The sequence below is a fragment of the Bemisia tabaci genome, chromosome 2 (assembly GCF_918797505.1).
Source record: "Bemisia tabaci chromosome 2, PGI_BMITA_v3".
NCBI classification, from domain to species: Eukaryota; Metazoa; Arthropoda; class Insecta; order Hemiptera; family Aleyrodidae; genus Bemisia; species Bemisia tabaci.
In genome coordinates this window covers 38,032,848-38,053,835 of record NC_092794.1, presented here as the reverse complement: position 1 = coordinate 38,053,835, position 20,988 = coordinate 38,032,848, and the positions used below count along the sequence as shown (strand labels likewise).

Sequence of the window (20,988 nt, the reverse complement as noted above, 5' to 3'; positions counted from 1 at the left end):
TTCATTCTTGGCTCGGAAGGTTAGGGTCAGAGACAATAGGGTTGACAAAAATCCTGCAGCAGATCATCAGTAAGCAAGAGCGTGTCACCGATGCGTCTCTACTCTCAGCTCTAGTGGAGAAAGATAGAACTTTATTTGTCTTATTTACTGGCAATTTCGCCAATTGCTCCATGGCACCGGTGAAGACTGGTGGTAAGAAGCTTGCCTGCGGTCGTGGAGGCTAGTGGATCGCGCCCACCCGGAGGTTATATTTTTCGCCTTGATCTTATTTTATAAATGCCGCGTAGGGCATCGAAGGGTTATTTTTTCCAAAATATAAGAGTGAGGGTTACATTTTGATTGAAACGTAATTAAAAAGGGCTCCTCTTGCTTCAGAGAAAATTCTGGATCCAAGGTTCAGGGTCCCTGTATAAGGGTATACAGGGGCCGTCCAATAAACTTGTTTTTTCTTGGAGGGAAAAACAGACTCCAGACAGAAATTGATGTAACATAGTGTTCAGTGAACATCCTTCAGAATAAATTACGTAAGACCTTTCTCCCATTTTTAGACCCCCATACTTCTCCTTCTGCAGCACCGTAAGGCATCCCTTAACCCCTCCCCCCCTCTAAAAATTACGTAAGGCTCGAATAACGCCCCCCCCCCCTTTTTTTCTCAGTTATCCTAGATCGAAGCATTACGTTTCCCGTTAGAAAACAATGAAATTTTTAAGCCACAATTTTTATAAGTGAAACTAAATTTCTGGAGTAAGTTCACAGGAAAGATTCATGATATGGGTGATTTCACGATAATAGGAATAGTCGTGTCGCCGTGGGTTATGAACGACTTAGGGCAAAACGATTGAAAACCAAATTAATTAATCAATAGGAATGATGTCCCTGAACCTATCCATGCTAAAAAATATGATGAATTATTATTATATTTAATAATATGAGACTTTAAAGGCCGAAAATGTCCGGTCGGTTACGCGTCGCCAACCCCGATTTTGAAGCAAAAGAGCAATTTGCGGTAACAAATCAGTATTGATCATGAACTCTTCGGCAATATTTGCTGAAAAGAGACTCTAGTGTTCAAGAAAATTGCCAGTTTGAACTGAAATGTTTATTATTGAGCGAGAAAAGTCATAAGAAAGAGCAGTGCTTGTATTAAGTGCAGTGTTTATCTCGCCAGATGGAGTCAGGAGTTTCAAAACTGCCATCAAATTGTTCGCTGAAGTCTTCTTGACAAAACCATTACTGATAAGCCAGTTTTTTTTACAATGAAAACTTTAATTATTATGAAAACCAGTGATTTTTACGTGTGTAGCACTAACTCCTCACTACGCAAAAACCTCAATTTAATAGTATTAAACTAAAAGGAAGTCTCCAAAGTTTAGAAAACTTTTAAGGCAGCATTAATTCCACCTCATAACTCAAGAATTGCCAAGTTTCATCTTTTGTATCATCTTTAATCTCACATTTTTGAGTGTCGGTTACGCTGTGTCTGTTACGTAACCGACACAATTTGGCAGGGCCGCCATGTTTGCGTGGACCTCCAGCAGTCCCGCGGGAAGCGCTGATACCTAATTCAATGGCTTGTTTATCAATCACTATAACTTTGCACTGAATCAAAATAGAGCGCGTGCCAAAGCTGGAAAAAGGAAGTTTAATACCTTTAAAATGAGGTAATGAAATCCTGTTAAAATTGGTGCACTTTTATTTCTAAGGTATTTCACATTTTAACTATTCCTGTTATGGTGAAATCACCCATATATTTGACCATTGACCATCATTGACCATTCATCACAAAATTCTTGAAATTCTTTAGATTGAAAAGGAGAGCCATTGTCAGAGAAGATTATTTCTGGAATGCCATACGTAGCAAACATAGATTTGAGTTGAACAATTAGTGTATTTGCTTTGGTATTGTTAATTTTGATTAATTCAGGAAATTGCGGATAATAATCTATTACTATCAGGTACAAGTTTTTGTTTAATCCCATGAAATCCATGCCAAGTTGTTGCCATGGGTATTCTGCTATTTCATGAGGCAGCAAAGTTTCCGTTCTGTTGTTATTCTGAAACAAATTACAAATATGACATTGCTGTACTAGTTCAGTTATTTCTTTAGACATCTTTGGCCAAAATACTATAATCCTCTAGCTTGACTCAAACTTTTTTGTACTCCAAAATAGCTTTCATGAATAATTGTTAATATTTGTTTTCTCAGGCTTTCAGGAATTACAATTGCTGTATTTTTAAATAAAATACCATCATGAAACGATAATTCATCCCTGCAGTTAAAGTAGGGGGTTAATTTTTTACTCACCTTAGTTGGCCATTTTGATGTACAGTAATCAATGACCTTTAGTAATATTGGATCGTTATTATATGCGTCTTTTATTTTAATAAGCTTTTGATCTGAGATTGCAAGATTGCTAATAACAAGATTAATTTGTAGATTTGTTTCCTTTTCACTTGCTTTCATTATTGAAGCACTTTTTAATGGAGCTCTAGACAGAGTATCTGAAATATACACACGTTTACCAGGAACATAAACAACTTCGATTTATACCTTAATAACTTTAACCTTAGTCTTTGCAATGTAATTGGACATTTTCTGATTTCTTTTTTAAAAAGAGTAATTAAGGGTTTGTGATTAGTTTCAACTGTTACGCGGGACATAAATAAGTGGTCGTGAAATTTTGTGCAACCAAATAAAATAGCTAAACATTCTTTTTTAATTTGGTCTTGTATGGACTGAGATTTTGTTAAAGCAGACGATGCATATGCTATTGGCCTACCTTGTTGCATTATTACAAAAGAAAATTGCAGTAATAGTCATTAACATTCAAGGTGACGTACCATTGTTCATCTTGAACCCCATTAACAGCACCAATGAAGAGGTTAGGTCCATCATCGTCCGTCGATTGGTAGTCGTCTTCATCGCTGGAGAATTGTTTCTCCACAAGCCTGACGCTTCGCTTGTTGCATACCCTCTTCAGGTGATAAGGTTTTCCGCAGACGGAGCAGTTTCTTCCTATGGCAGGACATTTTTTGTAGTGGATGGAATTTCCGCACGATTTGCAGGACTTCTGCTTTCCAAAGCTGGATTGATGTCCGTGTTTAGGATTGTGGTTGCCGCTGAAGTTAGACGATGTTGCTAGTTCACGGGTAGCACTGCCTCTCCCACGCCTTCCACGTCCTCTGAAATTGCTGGATCTTCCACGTTCCACCTTGTTCACCAGTTGATTTTCGGCCGGTTCCTCCATCGACTTGGACTGTAGTTGTGACGCGTGCATTGTCGGAGCAAACAGCACCGCTTTATCCAGCTTCCTCTCTTTCATTAGGAGTTGCATCCTAATGTCATCGTGCTGAGGAATAAGACCGGCAACAAAGACAGATTTCACGATTTTGTCGTTTTGCTCTATCAGTTCACAATTTAAGGCTAAGTTCATTAACTTCGTGACATACGTCTCGATGGATTCGTCCGGAGCTTGCTAAAATAAATAAATAAATTGAAATATCTACGTTTCTTTTCGGTGAATAGAAATCATCAAATTTCTTAATTAAAGCATCATGTTTAATCTCCTTATGAGAGGAAGGAGGAGGAGGAGGCTTTCCTGTTGAAGGAATAATACACTGAGTTGGCTTCTTCGCCGATATGGTGCAGCAAAAGAGCATTTTTTCTAGTGTCGGATTCATTCTCGATGTTGGTCGCGGATAGAAAAATTTCGAATTTCGTCCTCCATTCTCTACATGCTACACTAATGTTGCCTTTCGGCTGAAAAGGTTTGATCGCAGAGAAGACAGAACGAGAGTTTGTGGCAAATTGCTAAGCAGCATCATTCGTCGTGTCTTGCATGATAAAGGAAAATAGGCCACTTGCAACTGATTACAGAATATTGATTTCAACACACATAGGTAGCACTCTGGTGTGAAATTAAAAAGAGAGAGCTCGAGTTAGCACATCGAGAGCATTTGCTGCTAGTTCAAAAGAAGATGAATGAATTCATCTCGCACTTTCGGACTTCAAAAAATATGCCGCACTGCTTGGTACGCTAGCACGCACTTTTAAAGTTCGATGTCGCACGCATTTTCAACCGCCGTGTTCGACGAAAAAAGGTTACGCGTAGAGCTCAAAACTACCGATTTCGCGAAACTACGAACGGAGAACGGGTTTCGGCACCATGTTTGAATAGGAGCAATCCTAATCAAGAAAGGAAAGGAGAGAAGACGAAAAGACAAGACGATAGCTAGGCAGCCATGATGAATCTCTTTTGGGTTGGATGGCTTCCGGCCGTCCTCGGTCACAGTAGTGTACAGGAGAGCACAGCGCTCTCTATATGAGATATGATATACCAGATCACTATCATAACAATGTCAAAGCTAATCTGGGCCTACGGCTCTCAGATTTGGGCGTGCGCCGCCAGTTCGAACCTAAAAATTATCGAAATAGTCCAAAACAAGATTCTCAGGCAAAAGGGCAGGGGCCAGGTGGTACGGGCGTAACATCGATATTAGAGATAAACTCGGAATAGAAGAAATGGATATGTACATTTCTCAACTGTACAATAACTATGAAGAGCGACTAGGCAGGCATCCCAGCCCCGAGGCGATAGCGCTTTTGGACTGGGGGTCCGATACCCAGAGGCTAAAAAGACCTTATGAGCTGAGCACGGCTCATTTCCGTCGATGTTAGGCTCGTGCCTCTGGCCCCCACAGTCTTAGTCGACTGACAGGGCGAAAGCACTGTTATTAAAAAGATTCACTAGGCATTTAGTTCTAGGAATTGTTATAGTTAGTATTAGATAGTTTTCTCCCGCTTTTTACAAGATTTGTACTTTCACTTCATCTTCTATCATCCATCCACCATCATCTCTCCTCATAAGTACCCCTATCTATAAAGCGGTGTTTACCCCTATTCTATTGTAATAAAAGACTTAGTAATTCTTTATGTGTAATTACAAAAATAAATAAATAAATAAAAAAAAAAAAAACCAGCTGCTGCTATGATCTTTATTCATGAAAATAAATTCTGAAAAACGCCTAGGTCACATCTGACATGTCATCTTTAAAATGTAAAATATGAGATAAAAAAAACTATCAAGAACGAAGACAACAAGGAGGTTATCAAAGAATTATTTTAACAGCAGATATTAGGAATACAATTTACTTGCTATTCTTTTGCTTTGAGAGATCCATTTCTGTAGATATTTGAACATCCAGGTAAATGTCATACTGTTGATCGAGACCCAAATAAGCATCTGAGATTATGTATAACGTCAGGTTGTGCAAACCTAAAGCAATCAAGAACAAAAAACTGTAAAGAAATGGTTGACACACCAGACGGTCATTTGACACTGAAGCTAGGGAATTTTTTGTATGTAAACTTTGGAGAAGTAAATTAAGTTAGTAAGGTACTCATTTAGAATCTTCTTTAAACTTCTAATAATGGATACCCACCACAGAGAGCGGGGTGTCCATCAAGGATTCTACTCATTCCCACATTATGTATACACAAGGAAAGTGAGGTGGTAAAGTGGTGGAGTTTAATGAGAATAAGCAAGCTCATTATATCTTAAACTGTGATGGAACACTCAAATTAAATAAAAGGAGGAAAAAATAGAAAAAAAAGTGCAACATCAACTCTGTGTGAGTCGAGTCTATGCAATGTAAGTTGGTAGCGTCGAGACATTTAACAAGCGTAAATTCGCTGCCCTCTTCCGTCTACCGGCCATGGCCTGGTGGGAAAGTCTTCCCCTGTCACTGCTGCGACTCGAGTTTAAATCTACGCGGAGGCTCCGGGTATTTTACGCTACTCTCCGTTGCTGGAGCTGGAGGTAAAAGCCGACTTAATTAAAAAAAAGCTTAATACGTAATCAACGACTGTAAATACAATGTCGAAGAGCACTCCTTAAATGAAGTTAGCAACTTGAAAGTTACTTGAGCAGTTCGTTGTTAGCGAGCACTCAAAATGCAGACATATGATAATACTTCTGTAACTAGTTGGTATACTGCGCTTACTATTCAATGCATATTGCTGCCTCACTACAACCCCAAATATACAATCAAACTGTTGATGCAATATTGTCAACACGGTATAGAAAATAATTAAGAAATATCTTATTGCCATTGGCAGCCAAAAAATGTTCCATTACTATATTTTTGCAGTATATTCCAAGGCTCCTTGCAACATTTTAAAACCGTTTTTAAGATGTTGATGAAAAAATATCAAATATATTTTTAAAATACTTTTTGCTTTTCAGGGTGAGTAGATATTAGTCCAAGGTGGCTGGCAAAATTTCATTTTATCATTCCTAGACTCTTCTGTGACTTTTGCTAATGAAAGTCTTTGACTTTTTTACGATAATGCACGGGCACTCAATTTATGTGGTGAAAACGTCCGCACAACAACGCGATCACCTGCCCCGTCGCAGACCCGATTTTTACGTGGAAACCAGCTCCACGAAAAATTTCTTGACCGATTACGAAATTCTCTGACTTTTCCCAGTCGCTAGCCACCCTGTTAGCCGCCCATTTGACATCGCAGCCTCATCCTTTTAGAGCTGTAGGCGCAGGTAGTGGCCCTCCACTCACATGGCACACATACGGCTTAGGGCGTTAGACTCAAGAGCCCACCGGCACTAACCTAACTGTACCTATCTAACCTAACCTCAGAGCACCATCCCAGCATCACCCTCTGAGTTTGAAGGTAAAGGTTGTAAAAGTGACTAAGGGCAACTCTTTTTCTGATGCTGGGATCTCTGCTCCTTCCCTCGGCTTGTCTTTAAAATTATACAAACCGGAGTTGAAATTGCCTTATATTACAAATGTCATAAGCAGTGTGCATATAACATCGCTGTAAGTGTCATTCTGACAGGTACAAAGACATAAAGACGGAGTGCTCGTATCTAAAAGCACGGGGAAAAAGTGAAGCCTGGTTTGGTAGCGCTGGGTACTTGTGTGAGTGTGTAAATGAGCGCGGGAATTCATGGCGACAAACGGAAATTTGATTCGAACTTGTCCTCTTGATTTTTCCACATTTCTTCTTCTAAACGTGCTTTAAGCCTAAAACGATTATATTAAGAAAGTTGGGACTGCGTCCTATTATAATACAGCTACTTTTGCTCGGTGACAGGCAGTAATCTCAGATAAAGTTAGTTTTTCTTCTACTCATGATGGTCCTGCCAGTTCAAACAGGCTGTTACAGTCCTAGATAACCGTTACTCCCAGATGAAATTAATTGGTCGACGACGGACCAAAACTAACCTAGAGTTAAAAAGAAATAAGAGTGGGTAAGTGAATTTTGGCAAAAATCAACCTAGAATACTTTGTTTCCGCAATTTTATTTAGTTCCTGCCCTACATTGGAATTTCAAACTTGTCCCGATTTCGCCGCCAATCCTCTAACCAATAGTAGAGGTGGTTGAAAAGAAGCTTCATTTTTTGCTTTTAGCCCTCCATCTTTATGTCTTTGGACAGGTAACATACATTAAATCAAGAAATAAAGCTGACAATTGAATTTAGAGAGAAAATTTTGGCAAACCTGGAAAACTTGAGCTTCGGAAAACCAGTTGATGTTTTCCAGATGTTGCTCTTTTAAGTGCGAGTAATTGTTTGTCCTCAATGGTTCCCAAAGTTAAAAACCATCCCTCATCTTTAGGTTTTGGAAATTTTGGGGAGTGAACACGAATTTCTTTTGTTCTGTTCAGACGATGAAGATTTATTACCAGCGTGTAGTCCTCATCAGCAAAAACAGGAATAGGTGTTAACCTAACAGGAATCTGATGGGGCAAGAAATAAGAAAAAAATTTTACAAATAATTTTGCAGCACATCCAGCCTGCGAACGTATAAAAAAGACGGAATTATCAGGAAAGTTATACCTCATGCCGCAGAGTAACATATTAAAAATTGAGATCATTTCAAGAGGAAGTAGGGTAAGGGGGCGGATTTGATGATGCCACAGATGAGCTTTTCACTGTCAGTAAAAACCCTTGAGACGCTAGAAAATCGTGATTATTTCTCGCGAAGCATTGACAACCGATTTCGGAATTGTGTTTTAGAACTCGTGGTTCTTCCCCTTATGTCCCTGACCAAATATTTAATTCAGAATCAACTTCGATTCAAATCCCATTCAGGAGCTCCGTGCATGGAAATGATGCAAACTGAAGATTTGGGAGCACAATGGGTCTGTTGCACTCAGGAGGGATTTGGAGTGTTATGAGTCATTCCGATGTAAATTTTCACGAGAAAACGGTTGGTGTGGTTAAAAACATTCTTAGTTTGATATTAAAGCTGCAAAAGCTAAATAAAGTTCAAAGTTCCAACGGAGGCCTCTCATTGGTCGTCTACGTCACAACCAGCAATCTTATTTCCCGCCGTTTCGACGCACCTGTGCTACCCCATAAGGAATTCAAAGTCGTTTTTCTAAAACGAATTTCGGTCGATATTTAACTTATTTCACCAAATTTTCTTGCAGATATCAGTTCTTCACATCCTCTACTTTACAAATTTATCAACGACTATGTTAAAATCGCATCATATTAAAGTTTAATACATGTAAGGAAGTCCCGAAAGTGTGGTTATGTCTCCCTTTAGGGGGTTTTGCTGGTCAAGTCAATGCTGTTTGCTCAAATACATCAACGCATGTATCGGATATATTGTGTAAAACCAAGTTTGTATTCATTATTTGACTCTTAATGATTACTTATTGTCCCAGTATTTCAGTGCAAATGATGTATGAGTGAGGTATTCCTGATCTGTCCTGCTTACTGCAACAGCTACCTTTCATTGGAAGTTTTAAAAATATGATGGAAACTATTGACTTAAATATTTACTCCCGATGTCATACCTATATAGTTTTTGTATATACTCTTTGCATCATTAGTTGTAAGTAATTATTAAAATACCATACATTCATCGAAACAGGCACTGGACTAACCGGAGGGGTAGTAACTCCTCAACCGGACGGGTGATTAAGGACCTCCAACAGTTCATAGCTGGTGCCTGGTTGGCAGAGAATCTTACCTTACGTAAAATTGATGGTATTTTCAACTTATTTACTTATGAGCGGACAGATTTAAACAAGTAAATATGTTCAAATGAGTACGTTGATCTCTCAGCTAGTCAGCTAGCGCAGCTGAGCAAGACACATTTCATGCAAAAAAGTAGAATCTAATGATCCAACATTCAATGAATTAGATTCAGAAAGCTGCATCAGATAGTTCCTAGGAATCAGGAACCTAAAACTACATTATATGAGAGTTTTACCGTGAAAACAGGACTTATATGTATCCCAGATAAGATTGTAAACATAACCTCACTTTCGTGACATGCTTTGATGCATCGGAAATAATTAAATCATCTGATGCGATTTGTAAGTTACTAGGGATTTTTTTATCAACTAGAGAGGATAAAGAGTCTATTATCGCAAGAAAATTTGATGAATACGGCCTCTAACAGTCTGATAATTCCTTTTGAAAATTTTCCTCTCGATCCCTTATGGGGAAATCCATGTATTTGTAAAATAAACAAACGTGGGGTATTGGTTGTGACGTCACAAAATGGCTTCACTCTCCCGTCATTTGTAGTTTTAAATTTTCCCGCCAAAATTTTTTGAACTTTTGGGTGCTTTTTTGGGGTGTTTGGGGGGTCCAAAAATTCTGGGAAAAATTCATGAAGCTCAGAATGATGCACTTTATTAGAAAATGAATTAAAAAAAATAGGTGCAACAGACCCACATAGTTGTGTGTGTGTGTGTTTGAGGGTGTGTGCGTGTGTGCGTGTGTGTGTGTATGTGTGTTAACCTCGGGCATTATTTTAGTGACCAGTATTTTGCCCACCAAATAGGTGTAAGCAGTATGGAAAAGGACAAATACTTATAAAACAAAGAGAGTTTGGTCATTTATTTCTGTATTAGTATTGTTAATACTTTTGAGGAGACCGTGAAGACATCGGAAAATAGGAAGCAAGAAGAAGACAGTATGTTGGTGCTAGGACGCCAGCCATCTATTGAAGGGCTCGCTTCCACAGGAGGCCTGGGCGGCTAGGCTTACATAGGTGCTGTATCGACATGTTTCCTTTTTTTCTCTTTTTTTTAAAAATTAATGCACTAAAACTACTAAATCAGATAAGACTTACGCCTAGCACTTAATGATATAACATATTAATATGTCTCATTTAAAGTGCATACTTAAAAATATTAAACAGTATTTAACTCTTAATAATACACAAAAATAATGACTATTCAATACCTGATATTCAACACAAGAATGTGTACATTTCAATACCTGCAATAATTACTTTTTAATAACTGGGAGTGGGGCACGATTGATTCAAAACCTACAATCATGAAAGGGAACAACTAACTAAAATAGGGGATAAGATGAGTGATGAATTAATATGCATGTGTGGTCTGTCTCAAGGAACAGTCCTCTCACCAATCCTTTTTCTTCTATACGTAAATGAGCTATGCGAAATGTGGAAAAAAGGAGAAATCTCCTCCTTTCTGATGACACAAGAATGTTAGTTACAGCAAATAGCTGGAAGGAAATTCATGAAAAAGCATCAAGTGCTGTCACTGAAGCGTATTTTTGGCTAATGGCCAACAAATTGAAAATGAATTCTACTAAATCTAACTGTATAGCATTTTCAACAAGTACCGCAGGAATGTCAGGGAACACTCTAGAAATTAAAGTACACAGTAACCCATGCGACCTAACCAGTTGCATCACAAACAACTGCAAAACATGCATAAGATTAACTAAAATTTAAGAAGCTAAATACCGGGGCATATTTGTTGACCAACACGTCCGATGGAAAACTCACATTATTGAGTTTTTTTATAAGAAACTCAGATCATTAACATACTTGTTTAAAACAATACAACGGTGTAAGTCGGTAATCATATAACTTGATTTTTGTCGGTTTTGAGTTAGCTGCATAAATGAAGTGTAGTAGATGCCCTTTACCTGCTATCAAAATATTTCAGTCGAAAAAAATCTGGAAGTCACCTAAAAACGTAAAATTCAAAACACATATCTCGGTGTCAATTCCAATAACACATAACTCGTGCCGTCGGGCCGGCATTTTTACACAACGCGCGCTCTCCCGGGAAGAATCGTGAACAGTTTAGGAGGGAAATTTAAAAGTTAGTACGTCACGGAATCTTCAAACAACAACAGCATCGTTATTGTTTTAACATCTAACATCTAATCCGACGGATAAATGAGTAATTGTCCGCTTATTTTTATCTTCATTTCATTTTAATTCGTGATTCGACGGCGCAGGTCTGCAATCACAAAATTATTTCGTTCGTGGCGTCTGAAAATCTCCGCCTTTATGTTAATTTTTTTAAAGGAGAGCCAATTGACATCATTCCTTGAAGTTTATACAGACTTCTCTTCGCACAGAGAAGAAAAATCACGACAGCTTTTATGAAGGGATGAAAGGAACAACGAGCATTTGAATTAATACTTTTGTTTTTAAGAAAATGACAGACAAAACACAAAAAGGGCTCGAATAAACAAAACAAGTTGTGATATTGCAAAAAGAACCGACAGTTTCTTCAAAGTTCGTAGAGCTTAAAAATACTAAGAACAAATCCGAGAGCAGTGGCAATGAGCCAATCATAGAGCTTGTGGGATTGCACATCTCACAGTTTTAAGGAGTTGCCGTTGAGAAGTTATTCGTTTAAAAAATAAAGTATGACAGGACGTCTGCGACGTTGTAAACCGAGTTAGGTATGTGATTGCCGACTTACGCCGTCGAATTGTTTGTCAGTGTCATTCTAAAGATTCGATACCAATTAAAGTTTGTTAAAAGGAACTTTGGGGTACTTTAAAATTGATAGGATACTTCAAGTGGCTGTCAAAACGCAGACACCCAGTCATGCCTCCTCCAGTAAAAAAAAAAAAATGGCCTGGAGTCACATTGTTTTTCATGAGCGGTATGACAGTCACTGTTAGATGAAAGGGGAGCAAACTTTTGGTATCAGTGTTGCTGTTGCATACGTGCGTATTTGAAGGCGCCTGATCACTTAGGAACGCTACTGAAGAAGATTTAATCAAGAATAATACTTTTGGAGGTGCCGGTTCCTTTTCCGTCATTTCAATTTTGTACCAGTACAACCATGAGATGTCGGTTGACAATCGCCGAGCCAGACGTGGAAGAGCGTGAATCAAAACGAAACGATGAATCTTGACCATTAATTTACAAGAAGACAAAAAAATGAATAAACTCAAAACAGTGAGAACAAAAAAAGAAAATGGAATGAACTAAAAAAACAAAAAGGTGCGAGCGCAGGTATCCCAATCGTTCTGAGTTCGAGACCAGACTGACTAACATGGACGCTCGGCCTCCCGTTCCTAGCTTCCCCCGTCAACCCCCCCCCCCCCCCCCCGGCACCGCCGTGGCCGCGGGAAATATGAAGAGGTCACGATGAATGCGACACTTGCATCATGGGTGGCGGTAGCCACCTCCGGACAAAGTCTAAACTCAACAAAAGCGGAAGGCGTCCAAACAATAAAGGTAGCAGCCAACCATAAACACACGCAACTCCCTAAATCTGAAAATTGATTCGGTTCTAACTCCACTATAGATCTTAATATCATTCAAGTAGGCTAGGTGGTTGATGACGTGGAGTATTTGTCTGTTCAGACGTACAGGGCACCCTATATCCTTCTCTCGAATGTAATTTGAGAGGGGATTGAGGCCCAAACAGAACCACGATGCTCTAAGACTGTGACCTTGAAAAATTCCTCGCCGGATGTGGATGACCTCAGTTTCCAATTGACTCGTCAATCCTTGAATTATGATTTTTGTGCACCAAGATGCCAAAATGCTCGTCAAGAAATGAATAATAACAGGATGGACTCGGTAGCTATTTAAAATGTGAATTAGCCAGCTATGCAGCATTGAATCAAAAGCTTTTTTGTAGTGGATGTAATCCACATGCAAGTTTCGACGTTCCTTCACAGCCTGCTTGAGCACAACCGAATCAATTATTAGCTCTTTGCACCCGAAAATTCCTTTTTATTATTATTATTATTTTTATTGCGTCTTTAACGTACATAGACCGAGGCCGGCTCTCTCGACTTCTCCCGGCGTTTCAACGCAAAGGAGAGTTAAACTTAAGTCTACCTACAACCAACTCCTTAAAACAGTAAAAAATTTCAAAAATTGTTTCAAAGCTAAAAATTTAAAAAATTTAAAATTTTGGTTTGAGGCTAAACATTCACAAGTCTTAGCGATCTTAAAATGAAATTATTAAAATGTGAAAAGTTAAACGTTCAGATTATTTCGATAAAAAAGAGATAAAAAAAAAAAAAATTTAAAAAAATTAAATTTTAAGTGAAATCAAAAAATTATTCGATATTAAGAAACGACCTGACAATACTTGACGTGCTTATAACGACGGACTTCTGCATTGAATGAAGCAGGTAACTGTTTATTCCGAGGTCTCGAAGATGTTGAACTAAACTTTTTGGAACTATCCCCGTTACTGAAATTATCAGGGGCTTGATACAAACAATATTCAGGTTCCATAATCGCTTCATTTCTGCAGCTAAGGGCAGATATTTTACCATCTTTTCCTGATACTTCAGCTCCAAGTTATGATTATTAGGGATGCTAATATCAATGATGTAAGCGGTGCGATCTCGCTTATCAACAAGCACTATGTCCGGTCTGTTTGCCATGATGGTTTTATCGGTTAGGATCGGGTTATCCCAATAGAGCCGGAAGCGCTGATTCTCCAGGACCGTGGCTGGGCAATATTTGTAGTAGGGTTCAGCAGTATCACATAGTTCTCGATCGTTAGCCAGCGCTAGATGTATAATTTTAGCCATGTTGTTATGCCGCTCGGTATATTCCTTCCCTGCAAGCAATGCGCAACCAGATGTAATGTGATCTATTGTCTCGGATGCAGCATTACACTTCCTACACTTATCGCTCTCGATCTTCTCCTTCCGTATATATCTCTTGTAATTCCTGGTACTGATCACTTGGTCTTGTATTGCGAGAAAAAATCCTTCCGTTTCTGGATACAGCTGCCCTTTCGATAACCACAAGAAAGACTTTCCTTCACTAACATGATCCTGCGCAATTGAATGATAAAAGCGTCCATGCAGCGGCTTGGAGGCCCATGCCTCCAACTGGCCAGCAACTGGGTCTGAGGGTTGTTCTTCATTCAGATCGTGACAAGCGAGGCGCAAAGGCGTGTAGGATTTATCTATGGCATTTACTGCAGCGTGCAAAGTGCTGTCGTTTCTACCGAGGAAGTAATTTCGCAGGTTACGGACTTGGCTGTGGCAGACCTCCTTCAAATCAAGGATACCTCTTCCCCCCTGTTTGCGGGGGATGTGTATTCTCTCCTTCGCGGCTCTTGGGTGATGCTTATTCCACTTGGTCATCAAGGTTCTGACTTTCCTATTAAGCCCCTCAAGCTCCGTGTCAGACCATGGGACAACGCCAAATGAGTACGCTAACGCAGGAATGGCGAAGGTGTTGATTGCCTTGGTCGTATGTTTTGAGTTTAGAGAGGTCTTAAGTATCGCACTCAGCCGATCATCGAAGGTGTTAACCAGGTGCTCTTTGACTCTCACCTTCTGGATGGAAGAGTTCTGCCACATTCCAAGGTATTTATAAGCATCCTCCATTGTCAAGCTGTTGTTGACGTCACCAGAATTGGTCACAAAACCATCCTCCCGCACTATAACGCCGTTTTCTATATGGAGCGTCGCGCATTTAGGTACTCCAAACATCATGCAAATATCATCACTGACCTCTTCAATCACCTTGAAAAGTTGATGCAACTGGTCTCTTTGGGATGCATAGACCTTAATATCATCCAAGTAGGCTAGGTGGTTGATGACGTGGAGTACTTGTCTGTTCCAACGTAGAGGGAACCCTACCTTCATCTCTCGAATGCAATTTGAGAGGGGATTGAGGCCTAAACAGAACCACAATGCACTAAGACTGTCACCTTGAAAAATACCTCGCAGGATGTGGATGACCTCAGTTTCCAATTCACTCGCCGATCCTTGAATTATGATTCTGGTGCGCCAAGATGCCAAAATGCTCTTCAGGAAATGAACAATGACAGGATGGACTCGGTAGATATTTAAAACGTGAATTAGCCAGCGGTGCGGCATTGAATCAAAAGCTTTTTTGTAGGCGATGTAACCCACATGTAAGTTACGACGTTCCTTTACAGCCTGCTTGAGCACAACCGAATCAATTATTAACAGCTCTTTGCACTCGAAGCTTCCCTTGCGACACCCTTTCTGCTCTTCACACAAAATTTTCCACTTAGCTACATGTCTCCCAATTAATCGGGTTACAATGGATGTGATGACTTTATAGAGCGTGGAGAGACATGTAATCGGTCTATACTCAGATGGGTCCTTCGAATCGCCTCCTTTATGTTTCGCCAACGTCACTCCTTCAGTCAGAAATATCGGCATTTTGTCAGGATGAGTAATAATATCTTGAATGCTTCTTGAAAGCTGCGTATGCACACATGTTAACTTTTTCAGCCAGAAATTGTGAACTTTGTCTGGTCCGGGAGCCTTCCAGTTATGAATATGCAAAGTTGCTCTCCGCACATCTTCCTTAGTGATTTCAACCTCACCTTCATGTGTAATGTGGGCATGACGCACTGTTTCCTGCTCAATCCAAGGAGCTGTGCTATTATGCTCCTTGGCCTCTGACCAGATGGATCGCCAAAATCGCGTTACGTCATCTTTCGATGGGATTTCTTCGGGAGTGTTTCTCACATCCGCGGCGTTTCCCATCCTTCGATAGAGGGCTCTCTCATTACGCTGAAACAGAGCATTATCTAAATGGCGCTGGTATGATTTTTTATATCTTCTGAGTCGGGCAGCTTGAACTTTTAACTTCTGCTTCAGTGTATCAAGATGGGTTAAAAGGTTTTCCTCATTCACATGGGCCATCTTCGCCCTTAACCTCTTTGAGGTATTCCCCTTGACACACTGGGTGACTCTCCTAATCTCCTGCCTTAGGTTGGCCACTTTCCTTTCAATCCTAAGTTGCCATCTTGGTGCATTCAGTTTGATTTCCCTACGCCCATGATTTGTGGGGCCTTTGACGGCTTGTGTTATCGCCTGAGCTGCACAATAGATGATGCAATGAACTTCCTCTAACGTTGATTCTTCACGAATGTGTGCTGGTATAATTCGGTTCATCCTCTCAATACACGCGAACAACTTAGGAGTGTAAGGAAGTTTTGGCAGTGACTGTCTAAGATTTGGACTGACTCCTTGCCATTTGATCATTTCAGCAATAAATGCAACCTCTAGCGTATCAGCTTTGATAACGTTCTCGTCAGCAGTATCAGTTGCACACTCATCATGCTCCGAATGTACGATGCCTTCATCAGTGTGTAATTCCGGTACAATGTCTCGCTGTTCCACCGGACCGTCTGTGCAAGAAACTGACGCGGGATCAGCCTCTTGTACGTTTTCTTCGTCTTCACATTCACCACGGGAAATTTCAAGTTGGACTTCATCTTTGATATTCTGCAGATCATCAGCAGACATTTTACAAGACTTCAGTATCACTCGCTTTTGGTCCATTAGGCGCTGCTCTGAGACATTTTTGCAGTCAGGGAACCTATCAAGAAAAAGTTTCCGCATATCCGCCCGGTATCCAGGAATCGTTTCCATTTTAGACGCGAGGTAATAACAACGCATGACGTGTTGATTCATGCTTAGAGTCTAAGCCATGCGTTGCCTGAGTTTCCCTGCTTTAGTGGTCGTCGGCTGACTAGTCGACGAAACACTTGGAGCAGGGTTGGTATTGTTGGTTGGCCGTCGTGCCATACACTGAGACGATCCACGACCATCTTCGTTCCCAGCGTGGGGACTATTATGCGCGCCATGTTCCCCAACCCTTGACGCGACCGAGGCTCTTCTTTTGTCGTCTTGTGCAAGAAGATCACTGACTGGGGACTGCAAACCCCCAACCAGGGATGCGCAGCTGGTTTTTCAAGTTGGGACAAGCCCAACTCTACTTCCTCGGACGCCCCTGGCGATGTTTTGGCCACGAGGATGCCCAGCCACTTGCTCGGGTACCGCGGGGTCGCCAGCCCTCGAAAGGGCCTCCCGTACGACATTGAGGTCGCCCCTGAGGTATTAAAAATATTATTATTATTATTATTATTTTTCATATTCACTGCTGTCACCAGCTTTGCTGGGTTGCTTTAAGCCCTCACACAGGGGCAAACAATGCTCCTAGGTATGAGGGCTGTTTGTGGTTTGGGTGGCCGGGTGGTGGTTATTTCACTCCCCCTTGGGGGGTGGCTCGTCACGGACTAGGATACCTGTTTTAGGAACCGAGGCAGGGTAGGTGTCTGGAGGACGCCTGCCTAAAGGTTTCTTTCCTGAGGTGGTAGGCGGTAGGGGTGTGATTATTATTATTATTATTATTTTTTTTTTTTTCCCACAGGATTTTTCCTGGTATTAAGAGCCCAAGACGAGTCAAAGACTAGAGTCTTGGGTCCTGTTTATGCCCTAACAATTAAGATTTTCAAGAATAGAAAACTAAAAACCAAAAAAGAAATTAGAGAGATGAAAGAGAGGGGACTATTCCATGTTAAGGAAACTCCGAACTATATTGCAGGTGCTGAGAATAACTGACTTCTGCATGGTGTGGAGAAGGTGATCCGGGAGTTTCAGCTCTTTTAGGTGTTTAATTAGGCTCTCCGGTACGACTCCTGTGACGGACATGATAATAGGCCTAATATGGACAATGTCCATGGCCCAAATTCTCTTAATTTCCACAGAGAGAGGCATATATTTTGATATCTTTTCCTCATACTTCGACAACAAATTGTGTCCGTTAGGGATGCTAAAATCCAAGAGCTGCACAACACGCGCCTGTTTATCTATCAAGATGACGTCAGGTCTATTAGCCATAACCATCCTATCAGTTAGGACTGGGTTGTTCCAATACAGGCGATATCGCTGATTCTCAAGTACAGGTGGCGGATTATACCGATAGTAAGGTTCCGGATTCTCCAACAGATCGCAATTACTTGCCAAGGCTTGATACACTATTTTTCCCATGGTGTCATGACGCTCCGTATATTCCTTCGCCGCAAGCTGAGCACAGGCAGAAGTGATATGATCTATTGTTTCAGGGGCCGCATTACATCTTCTACACTTGTCGCTACCTGTGTTTTCCTTCGTGATATACTTCCTATAGTTCCTCGTACCAATTACCTGATCCTGGATAGCAATTGCGAACCCCTCCGTCTCTGGGTAAAGCTGTCCCTTCGTGAGCCATAGATATGACTTAGCCTGATTCACATGCTCTTGCTGCACCAGGTTGACGTGGCGGCCATGTAGCGGTTTACCTACCCAGTTCTCCAGCTTTCTCGGTAACAAGTCAAACGCCTGCTGCTCTTCAGGGTTATGCGCAGCTATTCGGAGGGGCGTGTATGACTTATCAACGTGGCATATTGCAACATGCAAAGTACTATCCTCCCTACTTAGAAAGTGATTTCGGAGCATGCAAATCTGACCATGACATGCCTCTCGCAAGTCAAGGATACCTCTTCCACCCTCTCTTCTGGGGATGTTAACCCGCTCAATTGCAGCTTTTGGATGATGCTTGCCCAACTTGGTTAAGGACGTTCTTATGGTCCTGTTCAGACCTTCCAATTCAGTGTCTGACCAAGGGACAATACCAAACGAGTAGGAAAGGGCGGCTATAACGTAAGTGTTAATTGCTTTGGTCATGTTCTTGGAATTTAGTGAGGTATTTAGCACCGCTTTGAGACGACTGACAAATAAGGCGGTGAGGCGTTCTTTAACTTTATCCTTCTTGATGCCTAGGTTTTGCAGCATACCTAAATACTTATAAAGTTCATCAGCGGAAAGCGTTCCAATAACATTTCCAGAGTTGGTAACAATGCCTTCCTCCTCAATAATGATGCCTCTCTCAACATGAAGCGTTTTACACTTTTGTACTCCGAATTCCATACAAATATCCTCACTTACTCCTTCCACGATACCAAGGAGCTGCCTAAGATGGTCTTTCTTAGAGGCATAGATCTTAATGTCATCCATATACAGTAAGTGACTGACCTTGTGGATCTCCTCCCCACCAAGACGCAAGGAAAACCCCAGATTTTCTCTACTAACACGATTCGAAAGCGGGTTAAGCCCCAGACAGAACCATAGGGCACTAAGGCCGTCCCCTTGGAAAATTCCACGCTTGATCAAAATTACGCCCGTTACTGTAGGACTACTAGAGCCACTGACGACTACTCGCGTGCGCCAAGTGGTCATTACACCCTCCAAAAACTTCACAATTACCGGGTGGACCTTGTAGATGTTCAGGACACGAAGCAGCCAACTATGGGGAATTGAATCGAATGCCTTTTTATAATCAATGTACCCTACATGTAGATTTCGGTGTTCCTTCTCCGCTTGCTTCAGGACAACCGAGTCAATAGTAAGCTGTTCCTTGCAACCGAGGCTTCCCTTACGACACCCTTTTTGCTCTTCACTCATGACTCCCCACCTCCGAACGTGCCTATCAATATGCTGGCAAATGATTGAAGTAATGACCTTATAAAGAGTGGAGAGGCAAGTAATGGGTCGGTAGTTCGAGGGATCCTTAGGATCCCCGTCCTTGTACTTAGCATACGTGACCCCTTCCGTCAAGAACTTTGGCATCTTATTTGGATGGGTGACAACATCCTGGATGGACTTAGCTAAGTGAGCATGTACACATGTTAGCTTTTTCAGCCAGAAGTTCTGAATTCGGTCAGGACCGGGAGCCTTCCAATTGAAGGAACGAAATGTGACTCTTCTCACGTCAGCAGCTGTGATTTGAAATTCATCCGGATACTGGACGTGGTTAAACGCATTTTCTTCGTCCTGAATCCACGGTGCCTCGTTGTTATGAAACTTCGCATTCGACCAAAGATCCCGCCAAAACCGCTCTAGATCTTCTTCAGATGGTACTTCAGCTAAGGGCTCATTGCTTCCAGTGCTTTCCAACTTTCGATAGAAGACATTTTCACTGCGCTGAAATAATTCGATATCTTTCCGGCGCTGGTAACACTTTTTGTACCTTTTTAGTCTAGCCGCTTGAACTTTCAGCCTTTGCTTTAGAGTGTCGAGATGAAGTTGCAGGTTGCGCTCCTCTGATGGGACTCCTATCAGTCTAGACTTCAGGCGTTTGGACGCGTTCCCCTTGGCGAATTGGGTGACCCTGCCGATTTCCCGCCGCAGTTTTTCGATGTTTCTTCCTATTCTAACCTGCCACTTAGGGGCAAAATTTCCATTCCGGGGCGCACCGCCTGACGTTACACTCGGCCCTCTGGTGGTGTGCGCTATCGTAGCGGCTGCACAATAGACAGCACAGTGAATATCCTCAAGTGATGAATCATCTTCAAGATATCTTGGAATTATCTTGTTCATCAGATCGATGCGCTTAAAAACTTCTGGGCTATATGGCACTTTCGGTATTGGGCCCCTGACGTTCGGGTTCACCCCTTTCCACTTAATAGTTTCCTCAATGAACTTCGCTTCAAGCTCGGTCATTTCGCTGTCCTCGGTAACCCTAGAGCAACTCTGAGGCTCAGAGGTGTGGTTAATAGGATTCTCCTTTTTCCTACGCGGGATTGGGTTAGCGGATGGTTGCTCATGACCGTTTACGCGCTCTTCTGCCTCCTCGTCCGTTAGTATAGGTGTTGCTACTGGGCTCCCATTTCTACGCTCGCCATTTTCCAAGCCTAATTCATCCCTCGCTTGATCTTTGATGACAAGTAATTCTTGTGGCGAGATTTTCCCTGACTTAATTATGACCCTTTTCTGGTCGATCAGTCGTTGTCCTGTTACATTTTCACAGTCCGGATACTCTTTAAGAAAAAGCCGTCTCATATCTTCCCTATATCCAGAAGTTGTTTCAATCTTAGACGCTAAATAATAACATCGCATGACATGATGGTTCATAGCAGGTGTCCAAGCCATGCGT

The 20,988-nt window shown here is 41.3% G+C and overlaps 2 protein-coding genes across 5 annotated transcripts in view; both read right to left on the bottom strand.

The window, feature by feature from the left end:
• Positions 1 to 644: 644 nt before the first annotated feature.
• LOC140224085 (uncharacterized) lies at positions 645 to 4,850 on the bottom strand. Its single transcript, XM_072297280.1, has 2 exons — positions 2,842 to 4,850; positions 645 to 2,054 (listed from the first exon to the last, which is right to left on the bottom strand). Coding segments are annotated over exons 1-2 (594 nt in total). The 5' UTR covers positions 3,435 to 4,850; the 3' UTR covers positions 645 to 2,053.
• A 131-nt stretch (positions 4,851 to 4,981) lies between these two features.
• Positions 4,982 to 20,988, bottom strand: part of obe (activating signal cointegrator 1 complex subunit obelus) — a 376,654-nt gene continuing 360,647 nt past the window's right edge. For 3 of the 4 annotated variants that reach the window (XM_072297274.1, XM_072297276.1, XM_072297275.1), the window contains 2 exons: positions 7,525 to 7,762; positions 4,982 to 5,276 (listed from right to left, as the gene is read on the bottom strand). In XM_072297274.1, the coding sequence (XP_072153375.1) occupies positions 5,149 to 5,276; positions 7,525 to 7,762 (366 nt within the window). In that variant the 3' untranslated portion in view covers positions 4,982 to 5,148. Of the gene's footprint in view, positions 5,277 to 7,524; positions 7,763 to 20,988 lie in introns of those variants that run through there. The other variant, XM_072297277.1, reaches the window with a different exon arrangement.

Coding starts and splice junctions, on each gene's coding strand:
- LOC140224085 (XM_072297280.1), bottom strand. CDS start 3,434: ATGAACTTAGCCTTAAATTGTGAACTGATAGAGCAAAACGACAAAATC.